This window comes from Populus nigra, chromosome 6 (genome assembly GCF_951802175.1).
Source record: "Populus nigra chromosome 6, ddPopNigr1.1, whole genome shotgun sequence".
NCBI lineage: Eukaryota > Viridiplantae > Streptophyta > Magnoliopsida > Malpighiales > Salicaceae > Populus > Populus nigra.
This window is the reverse complement of record NC_084857.1, coordinates 2090141-2106912: the sequence shown is the minus strand read 5'-3', so window position 1 is coordinate 2106912 and position 16772 is coordinate 2090141. Positions and strand designations below refer to the sequence as shown.

At 34.3% G+C, this 16772-nt stretch overlaps 2 protein-coding genes across 4 annotated transcripts; one reads left to right on the top strand and one right to left on the bottom strand.

Moving 5' to 3' along the window:
• Positions 1–503: 503 nt before the first annotated feature.
• LOC133697148 (uncharacterized) lies at positions 504–8892 on the bottom strand. Of its 3 annotated transcripts, none has more exons than XM_062119538.1 (16): positions 8358–8892; positions 8085–8260; positions 7596–7800; positions 7388–7440; positions 6562–6705; positions 6327–6431; positions 6095–6230; positions 5213–5346; positions 4979–5085; positions 4586–4748; positions 4410–4475; positions 3639–3732; positions 2757–2869; positions 2219–2289; positions 1704–1857; positions 504–1513 (listed from the first exon to the last, which is right to left on the bottom strand). In XM_062119538.1, exons 1-16 carry the CDS (start codon positions 8677–8679, stop codon positions 1076–1078), a joined length of 2481 nt encoding a protein of 826 aa, XP_061975522.1. In that variant the 5' UTR covers positions 8680–8892; the 3' UTR covers positions 504–1075. The 3 variants fall into 3 exon arrangements, with proteins under 3 accessions (XP_061975522.1, XP_061975520.1, XP_061975521.1); XM_062119536.1 differs by having other exon boundaries at positions 5213–5395; positions 6105–6230; positions 8358–8890; XM_062119537.1 differs by having other exon boundaries at positions 5213–5395; positions 6105–6230; positions 7635–7800; positions 8358–8889.
• Positions 8893–11356: 2464 nt separating this feature from the next.
• Positions 11357–12705, top strand: LOC133697423 (chlorophyll a-b binding protein 6, chloroplastic-like). The gene is made up of 4 exons (XM_062119956.1): positions 11357–11611; positions 11756–11858; positions 12125–12413; positions 12493–12705. The coding sequence occupies exons 1-4, from the start codon at positions 11424–11426 to the stop codon at positions 12642–12644; spliced, it is 732 nt and encodes a 243-aa protein (XP_061975940.1). The 5' UTR covers positions 11357–11423; the 3' UTR covers positions 12645–12705.
• Positions 12706–16772: the final 4067 nt, after the last annotated feature.

The window sequence follows — 16772 nt, the reverse complement described above, 5'->3', positions numbered from 1 at the left end:
TCAAATTTGATATGATAACTATGTTTTTTGACTGATGTGTTTTTGATAAATAATTTCTTATTTAAATTTAAATTTAAATTGATAATATGATGAGTAGATTTAAACCAAAACTTTATAAATGTTTGTAGTGCTATTTCTTTTTTAATTTAGTTATATGGTTGGGATTTGTACATTACCTGTTTGTTTGCATGATAAGTATCGTGTTTTAAACTGCAATTTTGTAATCAAAAGTATTATTTTGATTACTTTTTTTTATTTAAATTACAGCTTGAAACGCTACATATAGTAAATTCCCGACAGCTATGAAGCAATGTATCCGTGTGACATATAGTAGATGATGGACGCCGTAAGGCACCTAGTGCTAGACGAAGATGCAAGCAACCCTCTCTAAGTTCGATGTAGTCTTTGTTGCTTTTAGTCAACCATCACATTGCAATTCCCAAGCGAATCACTAATACAGGCAAAAAACTAGGCTAAGAAAACTACTACTTGTAAAAACAATATCAGCAAAGAAATTATCTCTTCAGATCAGTAATGAATCACAAATTCACGTTGTCAATTCGCTCAACTGATGCCTTATCTACCACATAACTTCAACGAGCAAAATACGCCTTTCCACACAAGCTCCTGGCCTCTTGCACATCGTATGTCACATACCAATGCTAAATGTTACATATTTCAAATGCATTGAGTTTATAGAAACCGAAGTATATGACTATATACAGTTCTTATCCTCGGTCTGCCACGATTCATTGATTGACCTCAATGTTGTCCAGAATTTGGCGATACCAACTCCGATGATGCCCACTATTTGCAGTACAAATTTTTTTGGCACCAACTACTTGAAACCCACCTCACTGGAGTCAGGGTAAGCACCAGAGGTGGACTCATACCTTGATGTCATAAAATCCGACTACTTGGTTTTCCTATTAGCATTATAAGCCAAAAGCACCTAGTTTTCCTATTACCATTCTATCCCACATTCTCTGCTCTCCTCCAAAAATCTACAGTCAAGGGGGATGTCTGCATTAAATCTTCTTCTTCTGAAGAGGATTGCTAGGGCCAAATATGAATTTCATGCACTAATTGCCACTCTTGGGAGAAAGCGAGAAGGGGCCAACATAGCCTCGGACAGAGAGACCAAAACCCGGTGACAAGCCCTAACTGAGGCTGTGACAACCATAACAAATGTAGTCCAGTAGAATTTTAGCATCAACACTGGATCTTTCCTAGCAGAATCTAGTATCCTGGAAAAGATCACTTTGAGGCGTCGATCTCTAAATATGGACTGATAATCATAAACCGGTACAGTTAACCTGGAAGATGTACTCAGCTCTCTGTTGTCAGCCTCACTGGTCAATCTTACTTGGGAACCGTACCGGGTTGCCATAATGCCTCGTCCAAAAGCTTGAGTCATCCAATGATATAGTACATCAGCAATAACTCTGCAAAGCTGCTGTCTGACGAAAATTGCCTCCTTGGAAACCATTGCTCTGATTAATGAAGCTCCATTCTGTTTGTTGAAATGCAAAATGAGTCCAATTCATTGTTAGAAAATAAAATGAGAGACAATGATGCCATAAGCCACTTCAAAAATATCTAGATAGCATAAGATGAAATCTCATCGCTGGGGAGCACCCAAAAAAGCACAAATAAAAACAAGAAAGTATCTCATGAAAAGTTTCTGGTTCAAATTCACTCACTGCAGTCATTAGAAGTTTCCTAAGCACAATACCATCTCTAGATGGTAAAAGCCTCAGAACTAAGTGTGCAGTATCAAAAACACCACTGGACCTTTTTGGTAAATAATCGAGCGAACTTTCATTCTTTGATGCTATCACCCGATTGAAGGCTTGCCTGCAGAAGTACAAGAATTTATTCGTGTATTGGATGATGTAATAATGATAGAAAGATAGACAATGAAGAACATTTGCAATCAAATGTGCCAAATGAGAATGGGTGGCAATGGGTGGTAGTTTTGGTTCTCATGAATCGAAAATGCTGCATCATGTGAATACCCATAAAACTTTACACTACAAATATATTTATTGTTTTCCACAAAAGCAAAACTAACAAAAAGAACACAAGAAAATGAAGACTATTTGAGAGATAATGATTAACATCGATGAAATGATTTTTTTAATTGTGTCCTACATATGATATCTTAAATAGTAGATAGCATCACATAGGACAACATTTTAGGGATTTCTTGTTATACCTGGTGGATCCTACTCTTAGGAAAAGAGCAAGCCTCTCCCACCGGAATTCTTTCTGCTTGTTCAAAACCACCTGAATAGCAAAAATAAATAAATAGCACATAACAAGGTGGTTCTGATGGAATCAGAAATTTTCTACAGACCCAGTTTCAGCATTCTGTGTAGTAAAGGATGTATCATCAGGTCACAAGAAAGTATTCTGTGACCCAGAGACAACTACCATGCCAAAATTATTAAGTCACAGAGAAAATTATGGGAGAAGTTATTATTTTTGAAAGCATGTGCCTGGAAAATGTGGAACATTGAGTGAAGGAGAATATCCCTGCCACTGTCTTTTGGGAAACAGCCATGAAACCCATCAATTCACAACCTTTAACTTCCCATTTTAATCACTTGTATACCTCAAAACTAACTACTATTTCAAAGTTTCTCTTTCACATTTTAGATAGCTCACATGAACTGTAACACACAACAAGGAAATCAATAATTATCTAAGTGGGACAGAGACTATGAGAGTAGTTCAGTAAGTCATAATGATACCAGATGCAAAATTTTCCTCGTTTCAGCAGAATTTTCAGTGAGAAGTTTCCGAACAACATATGGGTATGCAGCTTCAAATGTCTTAAAGTTTGGATCTGCAGCTACTGCCAAACCTGAGAAAGTAAAATCAAATAAATTGGCAGTTGTAGCTATTGTTAGGATGAGAAATGAGAGAAACAAATTTAGCTATTGTCAGGTCCTTAGACTGTTGGCTTTCAGTTAAGATCATGTTACAGGTAGCACAACAAAACTGAATATTCTGTGGAATCTCAGAGGGAATTTCCCCTGGGAGGGCTTTTGTGCTGCATTTTGCATAGATGAGCCAACTTATTCTTATTAGAAAGGCCTCATTTTGTGTAAGAGTTAGAGCTATAAATTTGGAATGTGTTACAGAACATCTGCCAGAGAACCAAGGATCTTTTATTGATCATAATACTACAATGTGGCAAATAAATCTGAATTCTTCTTGAGAACCAGATCCTTGCTGACAAGTTTTTATGATGCCTCTTTAAAGTTCACATGACATGACAAATGCACACATATAAACAAAAATGTGAAATTATGTGAGAAATGAGATTATAAAAGAAGTGGATGAACCCAACCTCCGCAAACCCTAATTATTAATTCCTGGATAATGTATCCAAGCCATGACCAAATTGTTTGCTAGAGCTGGAACTGCCAAATGTCACCCAAAAGCTAATTCAGGTTTATTTACAGAAAATGAAATTCCCTGGTTGCTAAAACATAGCAACTTTTAATTCAATAGTATGTTTCAAAAGAAAGTAAAACGATGCCTTGAAACAGAAAGCATATTATGCGATCCTACAGGTAATACTGAAATATATAGACAGGAGCTATAAAATATGGCATTCATCAACTTACCTTCCAGGGATGCAAGAGAACGGAGCACAAGAGTAAAGTATGGTGGCATGCGGAAATGATTTTTGATCGCTACAGACAAAATTTTTCCCAGAACCTTCAAATTTGTAGTCACAATCAGCCGTTTGAATATATAAAGCATCCAAATAAATTTTGTACGACAATGAAATAGAGAAAATTTAAGGATAGGTGAAGAAAGCAGAAGGAACTAAAATTTGAAAACAAGCCAATCTCATAGAAGTTAGGGAGGGATTTTTATTTAGCTGGTGCTGAATATTGAGTAGAATGGACAATGAATAACCAGATATGGATTGAAGCAGACTAATCTATAGTCCTTCAGCATTTAAATTAACAATGGAATATAATATTTAAACATATTCCTAGTTGGGGATCAATCATATATGATCAGCACCTATAATATATGTCCTGATTCCAGTACTTCTAAAGGGCACATAATTTTGACTATCCTAATCTTCTAATTGTTAGATTCAAAACACTGATCATCTAACAGAGTGACCTTGTCTTAAGAACAATCCAGGATTCCAGGCTTGCAGCCACTATATGGGGTCTGCATTGATGCATTAAATAATTAGGGTTTTTTTTTTTCTCATTCAAAGTCACTTTCTTTAAATTAGTTACTCCATGGTGGCTGTCATATGTAGTTCTTGCCTTGAGGATATTGGAAAAGCACAGGTACAGGACTAAAAATTACTTGTGGGAAAGCACAGGAGTACAGGACAACAATAGTCATACGTCCACAACACATTATCTTACCCTACTGAACTTGACATCAGGTATTCCATCTTTAAACTCCACCTCTCCCAAAGAATTTTCCAGTTCCTGTATTATTCATAGGAACAATCAGTGATATCAAAAGGGAGTCCCAGAAGTTGAGCACTTGAAAAAATTATTTTGAACTTGATCATGATAACCCAATGCAAATATGATACCATTGTAATACGCCGGATACTAGTCCCTGGCCTCACAACATCCATGTCAATAAGAGCATGCACAAGGGATGCCCAATCCCCATTTACAATGTGTACTATGGCAGCAAGCATAGCAAACCGATGCTTCTTTTCCATCTGGCAAAGTAATCCAAAATCCAGGAAACTGCCACAGAAATTAGCGGGAGAGGTAATAAAGCCATGAATATAAGGAGATTCAGAGCTTGCTGGAAACTAATTTGTCAAATTTTAACAGTTAGTTGATGTTTATGTGTCAGGAGGAAGACAGATTTTGAAGCCACAAACTTAATTATTGATATAATAATCAAATAAAGTTCAGCTAGGACAGAAAGCGGAGTTTTATCTATTCAGGAACATGGAAGGCCAAAACCATACCCTATTTGTCCTGATGATAGGTAACGCAAGTTTCCTGGATGTGGATCACCATGCAATAAGCCTGTTTCCAGGAGTTGAACTAATGATGCTTCTACTCCTTTGCTAACCTGGAACAGTTGAAAGTATAGTTTCCCTAGATTTTAACATTGTAAAAAAGGGAGTTCTGGCAGATTACAAAGCACAGAATAATGGACAAATGAAAGAGGCGAAGATAAAATCATTATTATCACACACCAAATCAAGGAGACGCCTTTTTGCTTCAAGTTTCTGTCTTTCTGAATATGCGGAACTAGTAGATAGAGATAGCAAATCAGTTGGACTCTCACCAACAACCCACTCCATTGTCAGAACTCTCTTTCGGCTTAAATCTGGAAATATTTTTGGAGCATACATGAATGAGAATGAGGAATGAGCATCCTGCAGAGAAAATAAATGTAGTAATAAGCATGAGCATTTTGTCCTAGATATTAGCTGGAATCATAATTTCCATGGCTAAATATGTGAGGCATATCACCCACTATAACCATGTGACTTAAACACAGCTAATTCTTTATGTTAATCACATTTATGTCTCACTCGACAAAGTCAGTCATTTTACCAAGTAAAACTAGAAACAGATTTCTTTTTAAACTTGAAACCACTCTCTACTTTTCCCTCATTAAATCTGTCAGAGAAGCTGCTGTTCCATGTCTCAGCATAGAAAGGTTGCCTTTCTCTGAGTTTGAAAGGGTATTTAGAATGATTTTATTAGAAGGATATCCCACTTTGTATTAATACCCCTCCTGAAAAGGTAATAAGAAAAAAAAGAGAGTTGAGGCCATGTTCTACTGTTATACACAAAGATACCAGTCTGGACAGCGTGGTAAGACTACACCCTATCATCAAAAATCTAAATTTACAATTTGGATCAATTTCCTATTGAGTCGGTCATCAGCACAGACTCCCATCCCCAAAACAATACAGACAGGACATGACCACCAAATAAATTTGTTCCACTGCAGAATTTGATTAATGCCACCTGCACAGCGGCAAAAAGTGCAGCATTCATGGAACCTCTACTATTTTTCTTCTCTGCAATATAACTAAACTGAGGGCAGTTTAACTTGAAAGGAAAACCTGTGAGTACCAGAAACTTGGAGGCATTGGCAGCCTCTATAGAATAATCCAGCTCCCCAACTAAGCCTTTCCCGAGCTCATCAGCATAGAGGCGAAGGTCACTTTTTCTCTTTGCTATCTTTTGCAACAGGCCCAGCTGAAAACATTCGTAACTAAATTATTTGTGAACTATATATACAGGGGGAGAGAGAGAGAGAGAGAGAGAGAGAGGTCAATTTAGATTAGTACAAACCCCAAGCCGAATTATATAGATATCACGAACTACAACATGATGTAGATTAGGACGCTGAACTTTCAGAGCAACAGTACGACCATCAAGGGTGCTTCCACGATATACCTAAATGTGTAACCAGTAATAGAAAGAAACATGTTAAGATGTTGAAAATACAAGCCTGCAAACATATTTATCTATTGTATAATAAGCAACATCTCTGTCCATGTGGAAGAATAACTAGGCAAAGATCCACCTGACCAAATGATGCTGCAGCCACAGGTTCCTCGGATACATAGCTAAAGAATGATTCAACAGGAGAACCCAATTCTTCCTCAAAGATTTTCATAGCCAAGGTCCTGGGAAAAGGAGGTATTTGATCATGCAGTCCGGAAAGTGCCTGCATTCGTAACTCGAAACACAAAGATCTTATTAAGTACACGCATCCAATAATAGAACTTCACAGTGCAATCATGATGATGGCAATCTACAAGGAGGTCCCCATTATACAGATGCAAGAATTCATACAAGAAACTTTTTCACCCAATATACACTCGACATTCATCAGTGCCAACACACAAAACGGTAACAGCTGGCACAAACACACTCTGGAAAACATAAATACTCAAACCTAAAAGGTTGTCAGGAAATCTTTTCACTAAGCTTTTGACTCCACTTGATAATTTTTCCATGCAAACACAGTATGAAATATTCATCCAGCACACACATTACAAACAGCATAAATACACAAGTCTAAAAGTATTTGTTCAAGGATTAAATTAGTATAGGTTAATTTTTTAACCTAGGCATTTGACTCCACTTGATAATTTTGTCACAAAGACACAGTAAAATATATTTATAAGGGTCTTGAAGATACAAAGGATATCCATTTGACCAGAAACCACTAAAAAGAAAAATACAACAAAACATACAGGGAAAGATGAGAAATTTCATTCCCGTCAACCAATTCAGGACAGCACACACATGCATATTAAAACATTTGGAACTGCCTATGCATTTATGTAGACAAAAGATACACTTTAGAAAACACTAAGGTAGAAAAATTATGTACACCACCTAACCTTGGTAATTTCAGTACCAATAATATCTGGTCTTGTGGAAAGAGACTGACCAACTGCATCAGCAAGCAAAGGCATGTAACTAGCATATTGGTAATCTTGTGACTTCAGGATAGCAATAAATGGCCAGCATATAATTTCAAGAGCATTGCAAGAATGAACAAGAAGAAGAAACAAATTAATGTAAGGAGTCACAGTTACCAGAGAGGACCTGGAATTCTAACATTTGGAATCAGATAAGAATTCTGACCTTTGATAAAAGTGGGACCCAAATTTAGCATTGTTTCTTTTAATACCATCCCCAAATCGTACTGTGAAATGTTCCCATTTACATCCTCATCGGAACCTGATCTTAAAAACTTTCTCATCCCTGAGGCTCGAATTCTTATAGTTGCGGTAGCAAATGCAGTAAACACCTTCCAGCACGCAAAATAAAAATATAATAAAAACATATTTCACAACGAATACTACTAGAGACTAACATTTTTACTAAATTTACTTTACCAACTAAAAAAATTAGCAAACAAGTGTCGGAACAATTGCTGGCATCCCCACCATTACTCTTTCATAACCTAAATAGCTGCTTATCCATGCCAATGATGCGGCAGGCCATCAATTAATCAATCGATAAAATCTAATGAGAAAAAAACCATTTGCTACAGGTGAATAAACCTTAGCGGATGAGAGAGAAGCATTATACCTCGAGAAGTCGAAAAGCGACAAGATGAGGCCTACAATTGAAGTAATCAGCAACTTCTTGAGGATCATAGGCTTCAGGTAATGGCTTAGACCAAATCTTAGACAAACAATAAAAATAACTAGCATATGATTCCAATGCTTTAAGATCAGCCATCAGCAAATCCACACCGGTAAGTCCTGTTAACACATAACACATGCATCTCACATCAAAATACAGCCAAATAAATAAAAGAAGAGCAACTTATAAATAAAATAAAAGAAAATGCGAATTGACCTGGATATGAAGGTTGAGGCCAGGATTGAGATTCAATTGGAGGAGAATTATGATCTTCAAGATTTCGAAGCCATAAAATGTCGTCTAGGGTTTTGGAAACTTGCGGAATTTGAAATGCTTCATTTGCCCAGTCCATTCCTTTATTAATTCCTTTTTTGATAAACTCGAAATCCTTGCGCACCGTATCTCCAAAGTGACGGAAATTTCCTACAACACTAACTCCTTGCCGTTTCAAAATCTTTTTCGTCGTCGCCGTTTTGGATTCTCTAAATAGAGCGCGAGTAGGCATCGGCGACGACGCCGCAACGGTCACAGTCGCCATTTTAGATTGCGAGTGCAGGTAATTTCGGCGGTTTAATTCGGATAGTGATAATTTTCGGGGTTTAATTGCGTGAAAAGAAAGAAAAAAGAAAAAAAGGAGAAGGTAGAAATGGAAGGAAGATATGGTAACAGAGGGGAGGTGGTTCTCTGTGTGAAGGTTTTTCTCGAGTTGTATTCATTTGCTGTGTGTGGCTGTGGAGTGTGAAAGGTGGCGGTAGTGGGGAGAGCAGATCAGATGAGGTAGTGCTTACTGGTACTATGATTTTTGGTTCGTTGATTGGATTTTCTACTTTATGGGCGAATTGGAATTGAACGCGTCGCCCATCTAGTTAAACGTTGAATGCCGCGGACCACATTCTGACCTCTGTTTGAAAGATAGCGTTGTTTACAAATAGTCACTCTAATTCCCTGGTATAAACTTTATGTTTCACGTTTCTCTAACTTTGCAATACTTCTCATGTCATACATCGGTTCGGTGCCTTGGGCTTTGTTTGGTTTCAAGGGAGATTAAAGATTAAACTTTTTTTTATTCCACGTTAAAAATATTCTTATTAATTTACGTGTTAATTGAGACTATATTTTTTAATTTTTAACCCCTTCGATCTTGTTTGGTGTTTTTAAAATAAATAAAAAATCAAGGATCCAGGTGATAAATTAAGATTGTGTTTCCCTCGATGGAAAGAGGTTTGTTTTTACATTGTCAAAAATCTCTTAAATTAAGATTTAATCTTTATAGTTGTTAATATAATAATCATTAAAAATTTATATGATCATTAACTTCAGAACATGTAGGATTAGTCGAGGTGCGTGTAAGTTGACCCAAATATCCATATTAATAAAAAAATAATCTCAAACCATAGTCTAGAATAGTTAAAAAAATGTCATGGTTTTAATTGTTAAAATATTATTTTGCTTGAAAATATTAATCTTGAGAAATCTTCCATAGGATGTTTTGCTTCGAAAAGAAATACATTAATTTCTTTCTCCTAGCATCATAATTAAACATTAAAATATTATCTACACATGCCAATCAATTATTGGTTTATTTGACAAAAATATGTGGATTTTAAAGTACTCCGTTTTCATATATTACTTAGATGTCTATCAAGTCTTAATGTTAATATTAATAAAATGTTGTTATAGTGGTTAATACATCGTTATATCCTTGTAAGGGTAAAAACACCGGTTCGATTATCAGAAAACGTATTTATTAAAAGAGATAGCCATAAATCTCAAACGAGATTAGTCTCACTCTTTAAAAGAATGTGAGGATATCCGATAAAAAACAAAAAAAATCTCAATGTTAATCACATGGTATGATTAAAACAACTTGCATTGAGATAATTTTTTATATTTATGTAGGATCTATAATTAACATCAAATAATTCATCTAGAAAATACATTAAAAATGATTTTCAACAAAAAAATCACGAAAATAAAAACTTTGTGACAAAACCATGACTTCTTCTTTTTTGCTTACCGATTTGGTTTAGTTTTGTTCCAAATCTTGATTTTCGTTGATATTAAAAAGACTGGACCATTCCCCATTTCTAAAAATATTCGCGGAACCAGCCCTTTTTATTTTTATTTTATATTATTCTCCTTACAATTAATGTGATTTATTTATTTCAAAAACAATTTATTCAGCGATACAGATTCTACAGGGATATATAAAAAAAGGCATCTTATGAATAAAAAGTATTCAATATACCACATCTGCTTGCATAGCTAATGATGAAACATAATAAAAAATAATTACCTAATTAATTAGACAAATTCAAAAAAAATTGAACAAATTCAAAGAGCAAAAAAATTAATTGATCAAATTAAAAACACAAAATAATAATAAATAACTGACACAAATAAAAATAAAATTTTTTATATAATCTTCACGTTGAAAGGTTCTTGCAATTAAATATTTGCATATAATTTTAGCGTAATAATAATTATGAACACGGTGTAAATATTTGTTAATAACGAGCACTCACTCTTATTTCTACCAATTACAGTCTTTTTCTCTTATTAGAAAGAAAGGTTGTTTGTTATTGTGGTATGAATTATTTTTTAAAATATTTATTTTTTAAAAATTTATAAAAATAATATTTTTATTATTTTTAAAAATTTATTTTTGACATTTTGATAAAAATTAATTTTAAAAAATTCAAATTTTTCAAAAAAAATATGGCGCAATACCAAATATCACCTAAACATTGTCAAGAAGTATTTACTGGGTTGTATATTGATTTTGAGAGCGTTTGGAAATATAAGTCAACCTATATTTTTAAAAAATTTAAAATTATTTTGCTATGATTGTTTTGATGCAATAATTTTAAAAATAATTTTTAAAAAATAAAAAAATATTATTTTAATATAAAAAATATTTTAAAAAATAAAACACACTAATCCATCGTACCCAAACCACTGCGTTCCCGGGCTGTGACTTGCGAGGCAGAGGACAATCGTTTTTTTACCCGTTTTCATATCCCTGAAATGAAGCTTTGATTTTTGTAGCTCGCACTCAATCTCATCCACATATCCACTGGATATCACGCGTACCCCACTAACCAGATTAACATATCCAACGTGGCCCAATAACAAATCCCAAGCAAGTCTCCTTAACCAATAACAATCCACATTTGGATTTTGCCTATATCCCTCCCTGCGATATTACCTGTACTGACCTCGATTTCTCCATCACCCATTCTCACAAACGCAGCTTCACACTTGTTCACGGGTTCTAAGAGAATGGCCACCAATACATTGATGAGCTGCGGCATTGCCACCGCTTTCCCTTCACTTCTTTCATCTTCAAAGTCCAAATTCGCCTCTTCAATTCCACTTCCCAGTGTCAATGGCACCTCTCGTGTCACCATGTCTGCTGATTGGATGCCTGGCCAGCCTCGTCCACCTTACCTCGATGGCTCAGCCCCCGGGTAGATACCGCTACTATATAATAGCTTCATGGACTACTGGTTAAAGCTTTGGTTTATTATTGTTATTATTTAATAATGCTACGCAGTATGTGTTATTCTGTGGACATTTTTTGCTGATGGGTTTGTTGGGCTGGTGCGTTGCAGTGACTTTGGGTTCGACCCACTTCGACTGGGCGAGGTCCCTGAGAACCTGGAGAGATACAAGGAGTCCGAACTCATTCACTGCAGATGGGCTATGCTTGCTGTTGTAAGTTTTTTTATTAATTTCAGTTGTCTTTTACTTTCCATGTTTCAAGTTATCAATCAGTTTAGCTGCTGAAGTTGTATGATATGGTATGATACAGTCTAGAAATAGAAACAAGAAGCTACGTAACGAAATGAATCCTTAATTCTGATGTGGTTATCCGTGTTAGAAAAAGTGATTTTGCAGATGCTAAGATGCTAAACCACGGTCCAAATCTTAGTGGAGTATAGGTTTACTTTTAACTAAATTGATTTGAATTCATTTTGCAGCCTGGAATTCTGGTACCAGAGGCCCTGGGTCTGGGCAACTGGGTAAAAGCTCAAGAGTGGGCTGCAACTCCAGGTGGCCAAGCTACTTATCTGGGCCAACCAGTTCCATGGGGAACCCTCCCTATCGTTCTGGCCATTGAATTCGTTGCCATTGCCTTTGTGGAGCACCAACGTAGCATGGAGAAAGACACAGAGAAGAAGAAGTACCCTGGTGGTGCTTTTGATCCTCTAGGATACTCCAAGGACCCTCAGAAGTTCGAGGAATACAAAGTCAAGGAAATTAAGAATGGTAATCTCACAATCTTGGCATACGGTTCTGTACGTACTTGTATTATTAGTATTAATCCAATATACATTTGATGTTGCAGGCCGTCTAGCACTGTTGGCGTTTGTTGGGATCTGTGTGCAACAAACAGCTTATCCTGGTACTGGACCATTGGAGAACTTGGCAACTCACCTGGCTGACCCATGGCACAACAACATCGGGGACGTTCTCATCCCTAGATCGATCTCGCCTTGAAAAATCAAATATTGTATTGCTTATCTACTGTAACCATCTGCAATGAAACAGGATTTCATTATCTTTCCGGTCTGTGTAAATTTAGAAGTAACTTTCTGTGGTGCCTTGAAATTTTGTGAAAATTATACGGCCCTGTACCACTTATACCAGCCATCCATCTTACCCTAATTTATCTCTTATTCAGAGCATTAACGCGAATCCTCCATGCATCACCTTTTCTTAGCAGCTCAATAATCTGAATTTATCAAGAAACCGAAGCATCTTTCACAATGGAGTGGATATCCAATACCGGGGACAATTGTTTTTCCTCATAGATTTTGCCAGCGTTTGCTAACCAGTGAGCTGTCATGTTTCCTGATCTATTAATTAATAGTTGTTAGAATTTTTAGGTTGAGCTATCATTGATTCAGTAAATTCGTGATATAGGCTTGGACTGGATTTTAGGTTGATATTGCTAATCTCGGAATTTTTAGTGATCCAGTTCACCTGATTTAAACTCAGTCAGATCAACCCTTGGATCTATCGATCTCTCATGAAGTATATGTTTTCCCATGCAAGATCATCCTTGCAGCAATTATCGAGTCAGTAACAACAACAGAGAAGGGCATCGCTCTTTTACCTGCCATGGTCGCAAAGTAGAATAAAGGAGCTTTTACTAGCAAAGAGAACTATCTCTCTTTCTCCATGAAAACCGGAAAGAAAATGATGTATAATGATCACATGTTAGAGTCTTTTTAAGATTATTAGAAATTTATATAATTATTAATTTTAAAATTAATCAAATTATATATAAACGGGTCAATACTCAAGTTAATAAACAAATAAAAATTGCAAAGAAAACTTTATGATTGTATACAAGGGCGGAGACATGTTAAAGGCTTGGATAGGCTATAGTTTATGTCAAGATTTTATTAATTATTTTTTGACTAGTTTTATGTAAAAATAATTTGTAATTCTCGATTGAATTATCAAAATTTTTAAAAAATTTATGTGGAGCCTTCTAATATTATGCTTTTGTTTGGGTTAAAATTTCTGAATTTAAAATTTCAGAATTTTTGGAGAAATTCAGAAATTTGATGAAAAATCACAATTTGACTAGTTTTATGTTATTGAACGTAATTTTCAATCAGACCATCGGATTAAGTTGAAATTTTATGAGGGATCTTAAAATATATTGAATAATATTTGGTTAAAATTTTAGGATGCACAGAGCTTGGTAGTGCTAAAAAAAAATAGACCGTCAAATAAAAGCAAAACGATGCATTAAGGGTAAAATGATTATTTGCCTTTAAAAAATAAAATAAATCATCTTTTTTTTTTCTTTTATATGTTGTCGACTAGGTAGAAACATAATAGAAAAGGAAAGAAAAGAAAAGGCGAGAGAGAAAGAGAGAAAAGTAATGGAAAAACATAAAAAATAATCTAAGAAAAAAAATAAGAAAAGTAAGAGAATAATCTTGTAAATTTACAAAGTTCAACTTATAAAACACTAATCTAAAGAAGAGTCAAGTGAAGGATGGAGGAATTGAGAGAGGAGACAAATTTAATTACTTTATTTTTCAGTTGACATGAGATTATTATTTTATCTCAGTTGAGGGGTTACAATATCGATTCAGATTCGATTATAAATGAATTATAAATAAATTATATTCCATATAATATTGAAATATGTAACTTTAATAGTGAGTTTATTTTTACTTTTATTTTAATTTTATGTACTTTCAAATTTATTTTTTTATATTTTGGATAGTATATTTAAATTAAAATTTTACTATTAACTTTAAAAATTTATGTATATAAATTAATAATTAATATTAAAAAATTATATATTTATTTAATAGCCTAGGATAGAAAAAATTTATGCCTCTGGACTTGATTGTACTGTGAAGTGTTGTGTATGGTTTTATATTGAAACAGAGAAGGTCAAGTTGCCTTGACTTGTAATAAAGACATTGAGAAATCGGGATAGTGTAACAAAAATTGCTTTCCTTTTGTGCTCTCGAATTTTATGTTCATGGAATCTAATTACTTTAATTTAATTTAAATGAATGTAATTTAGTGTGCGACAAATATTACAATAACTTAACTACTAATTATTTTATGTCTCTCACCTAACCTAAATTATTGAATATAAAACCAGTTGTGAGACTTGAACATCTTGCTCCCTGGAAACCCGAGAGGAATATGATTTAACACATGATTAAGATAGCAACAACTTAATTCGTAATTGTTTTATTTTTTCTCCTAGTTAAAATCATCGAATTCAAAATCAATGATTGGATTTGGTGTATGATTAGTCATGTTTCTAATGACCCAAATCGATAATTTAGCATTAATAAACTCCTTGAACAAAAATAATTAATCTCCATGATTTGCTAATAATTAACGTCCTAAATTCTAGCTTTAAAATCTAAATTAAAGGCTGGGATTTGATTGTACATATTTCTCAACCAAATCTTAGATTAAAAGGGAGGCAAATGTTTAGAGCATATTTTTCTGTCATTTAAAATAATAAACCAGATAAAAAGAAGATAAGGCTAATGAGCTCCTCCGAGTTTTTTTTTTTCATCTCTTGAAAAAACCTTAACTAAATCATGGCAAACCTAGCTATTGATTTAAAAGACACCGTTCAAGAAATTTTATTGCGAATAATAATACCATATAAGTTATTATTAGTTTTATTAAGGAATATGCCATGTCATTTTCTAGTTTTGATTTAATATAGGTAGTTAAATTATATATTTAAAAAAAAACCCGAATAATCAAAGAAAAAAAAAAGTTGAGAAAATGGAGGTGGAGCAGTGTCTCCAGTTCTCGATTATCTCCTTCGAACGTCGAAGTGTAAACATATTAATGCCTCAGAAACACCAAGGCTTTACCCAAATAAAACCAAGAAGACAAAAGCCTAGGGCCCAAGGGGCTGGCCCAATTACCTTACCTAGCAACCAGCCCACATGTATTACAAGAGAGTAGAAAACAATTCACCGCATCCTCGTTTCCACCCGTAAACGACAGAGACAGGATATCACTGGAGCCGCAGTAGCTTCAAGCTTTGTTGTTAAACCTACCAGGACTCGAACAGTGGTTTTCCAGGTTGTTTATTGATTTGATTAATTTTTTTTTTGAAAAGATTTAACATGTTTTTGACTAGGTTGCAGAAAATTAAGATTTTTCATCTAGTTATTTTTTTTTAAAAATCCAACCTTGTTCGTGTCTTATATTATCATGATGAATCGATTTGAATTTAATAACTAAATCTTTAAACACTTGGAAGTTAGAGTTTGTTTGGAATTGTAATAGTGGTTGTGGTTTAATATGCTTTTTATTTATAGATATTTTAAAATAATATTTTTTAATTTTTAAAATATTATTTTTAAGATCATCACATTAAAACGATTTGAAAATATTAAAAAATAATAATTTTAATAAAAAAATTAAATATTAAAAAAATACAATTTCAACCAAGTTTCAAAAACCTCCTTCAACTATATGGTAAAATACATAAATGCTAAAAGCAAGAAGCTCCAATTGGATTTCTTGGCTTTTGAGCCTTTTTTTTCCCTTTTAAATACTATATAATTTCGGTATTTGTTAATAATGCTAATCTTACAAAATGATATATACATTTTTTTTAATAAAATGTATATCCATTGAACGAGTGGATTCTAACATTGGCGCCAAAAAAAGAAAAGAAAACAAAGGTGCAAGCCCTTGAATTGCTCTAAGTTTCATGTGCAAAGAGTATAATGTAATACAATTTGCAAGTTTTTTATTTGTTAGCACCTGAGACTATGCCTACTGTCTCCATTTACTAAATCTTCCTTTGATCCCCGCATTAATTTGATTCTTTGATTAACTTGTCAAACACATTTTGCCAGTTCAGGTACGGACGTCCTCTACACCAATTCAATCAACTTACTGTATTTTTCATTAATTATCTTCGTCACCATCTTCTTTCTCAAGTCTCCTGGCCCAATGCCTGCATACTGGATCGGTTACTGAGCAAGGAATCATGACGCTGAAGCAGATTTGGCAGGCCTTCAGAAGACTAGAATGTTCTTTATGCCATGACTTGTTATTGTTGTCGAATCATTTCAAGGAGTAGAAGAAAGCATTGAATCTTGATAA

Bases quoted from the DNA above. Each gene is read 5' to 3' on its own strand.
- LOC133697148 (XM_062119536.1), bottom strand. From the start codon at position 8,679: ATGGCGACTGTGACCGTTGCGGCGTCGTCGCCGATGCCTACTCGCGCT. The intron at 6,706-7,387 runs GTTAGGTGGTGT...TTACGAATGCAG, and splicing joins TTGGTACTGAAATTACCAAG to GCACTTTCCGGACTGCATGA. The intron at 5,086-5,212 runs GTGTGTGATAAT...CAACTGTTCCAG, and splicing joins AAAGGCGTCTCCTTGATTTG to GTTAGCAAAGGAGTAGAAGC.
- LOC133697423 (XM_062119956.1), top strand. From the start codon at position 11,424: ATGGCCACCAATACATTGATGAGCTGCGGCATTGCCACCGCTTTCCCT. The intron at 11,612-11,755 runs GTAGATACCGCT...GGTGCGTTGCAG, and splicing joins CTCGATGGCTCAGCCCCCGG to TGACTTTGGGTTCGACCCAC. The intron at 12,414-12,492 runs GTAATCTCACAA...TTGATGTTGCAG, and splicing joins AGTCAAGGAAATTAAGAATG to GCCGTCTAGCACTGTTGGCG.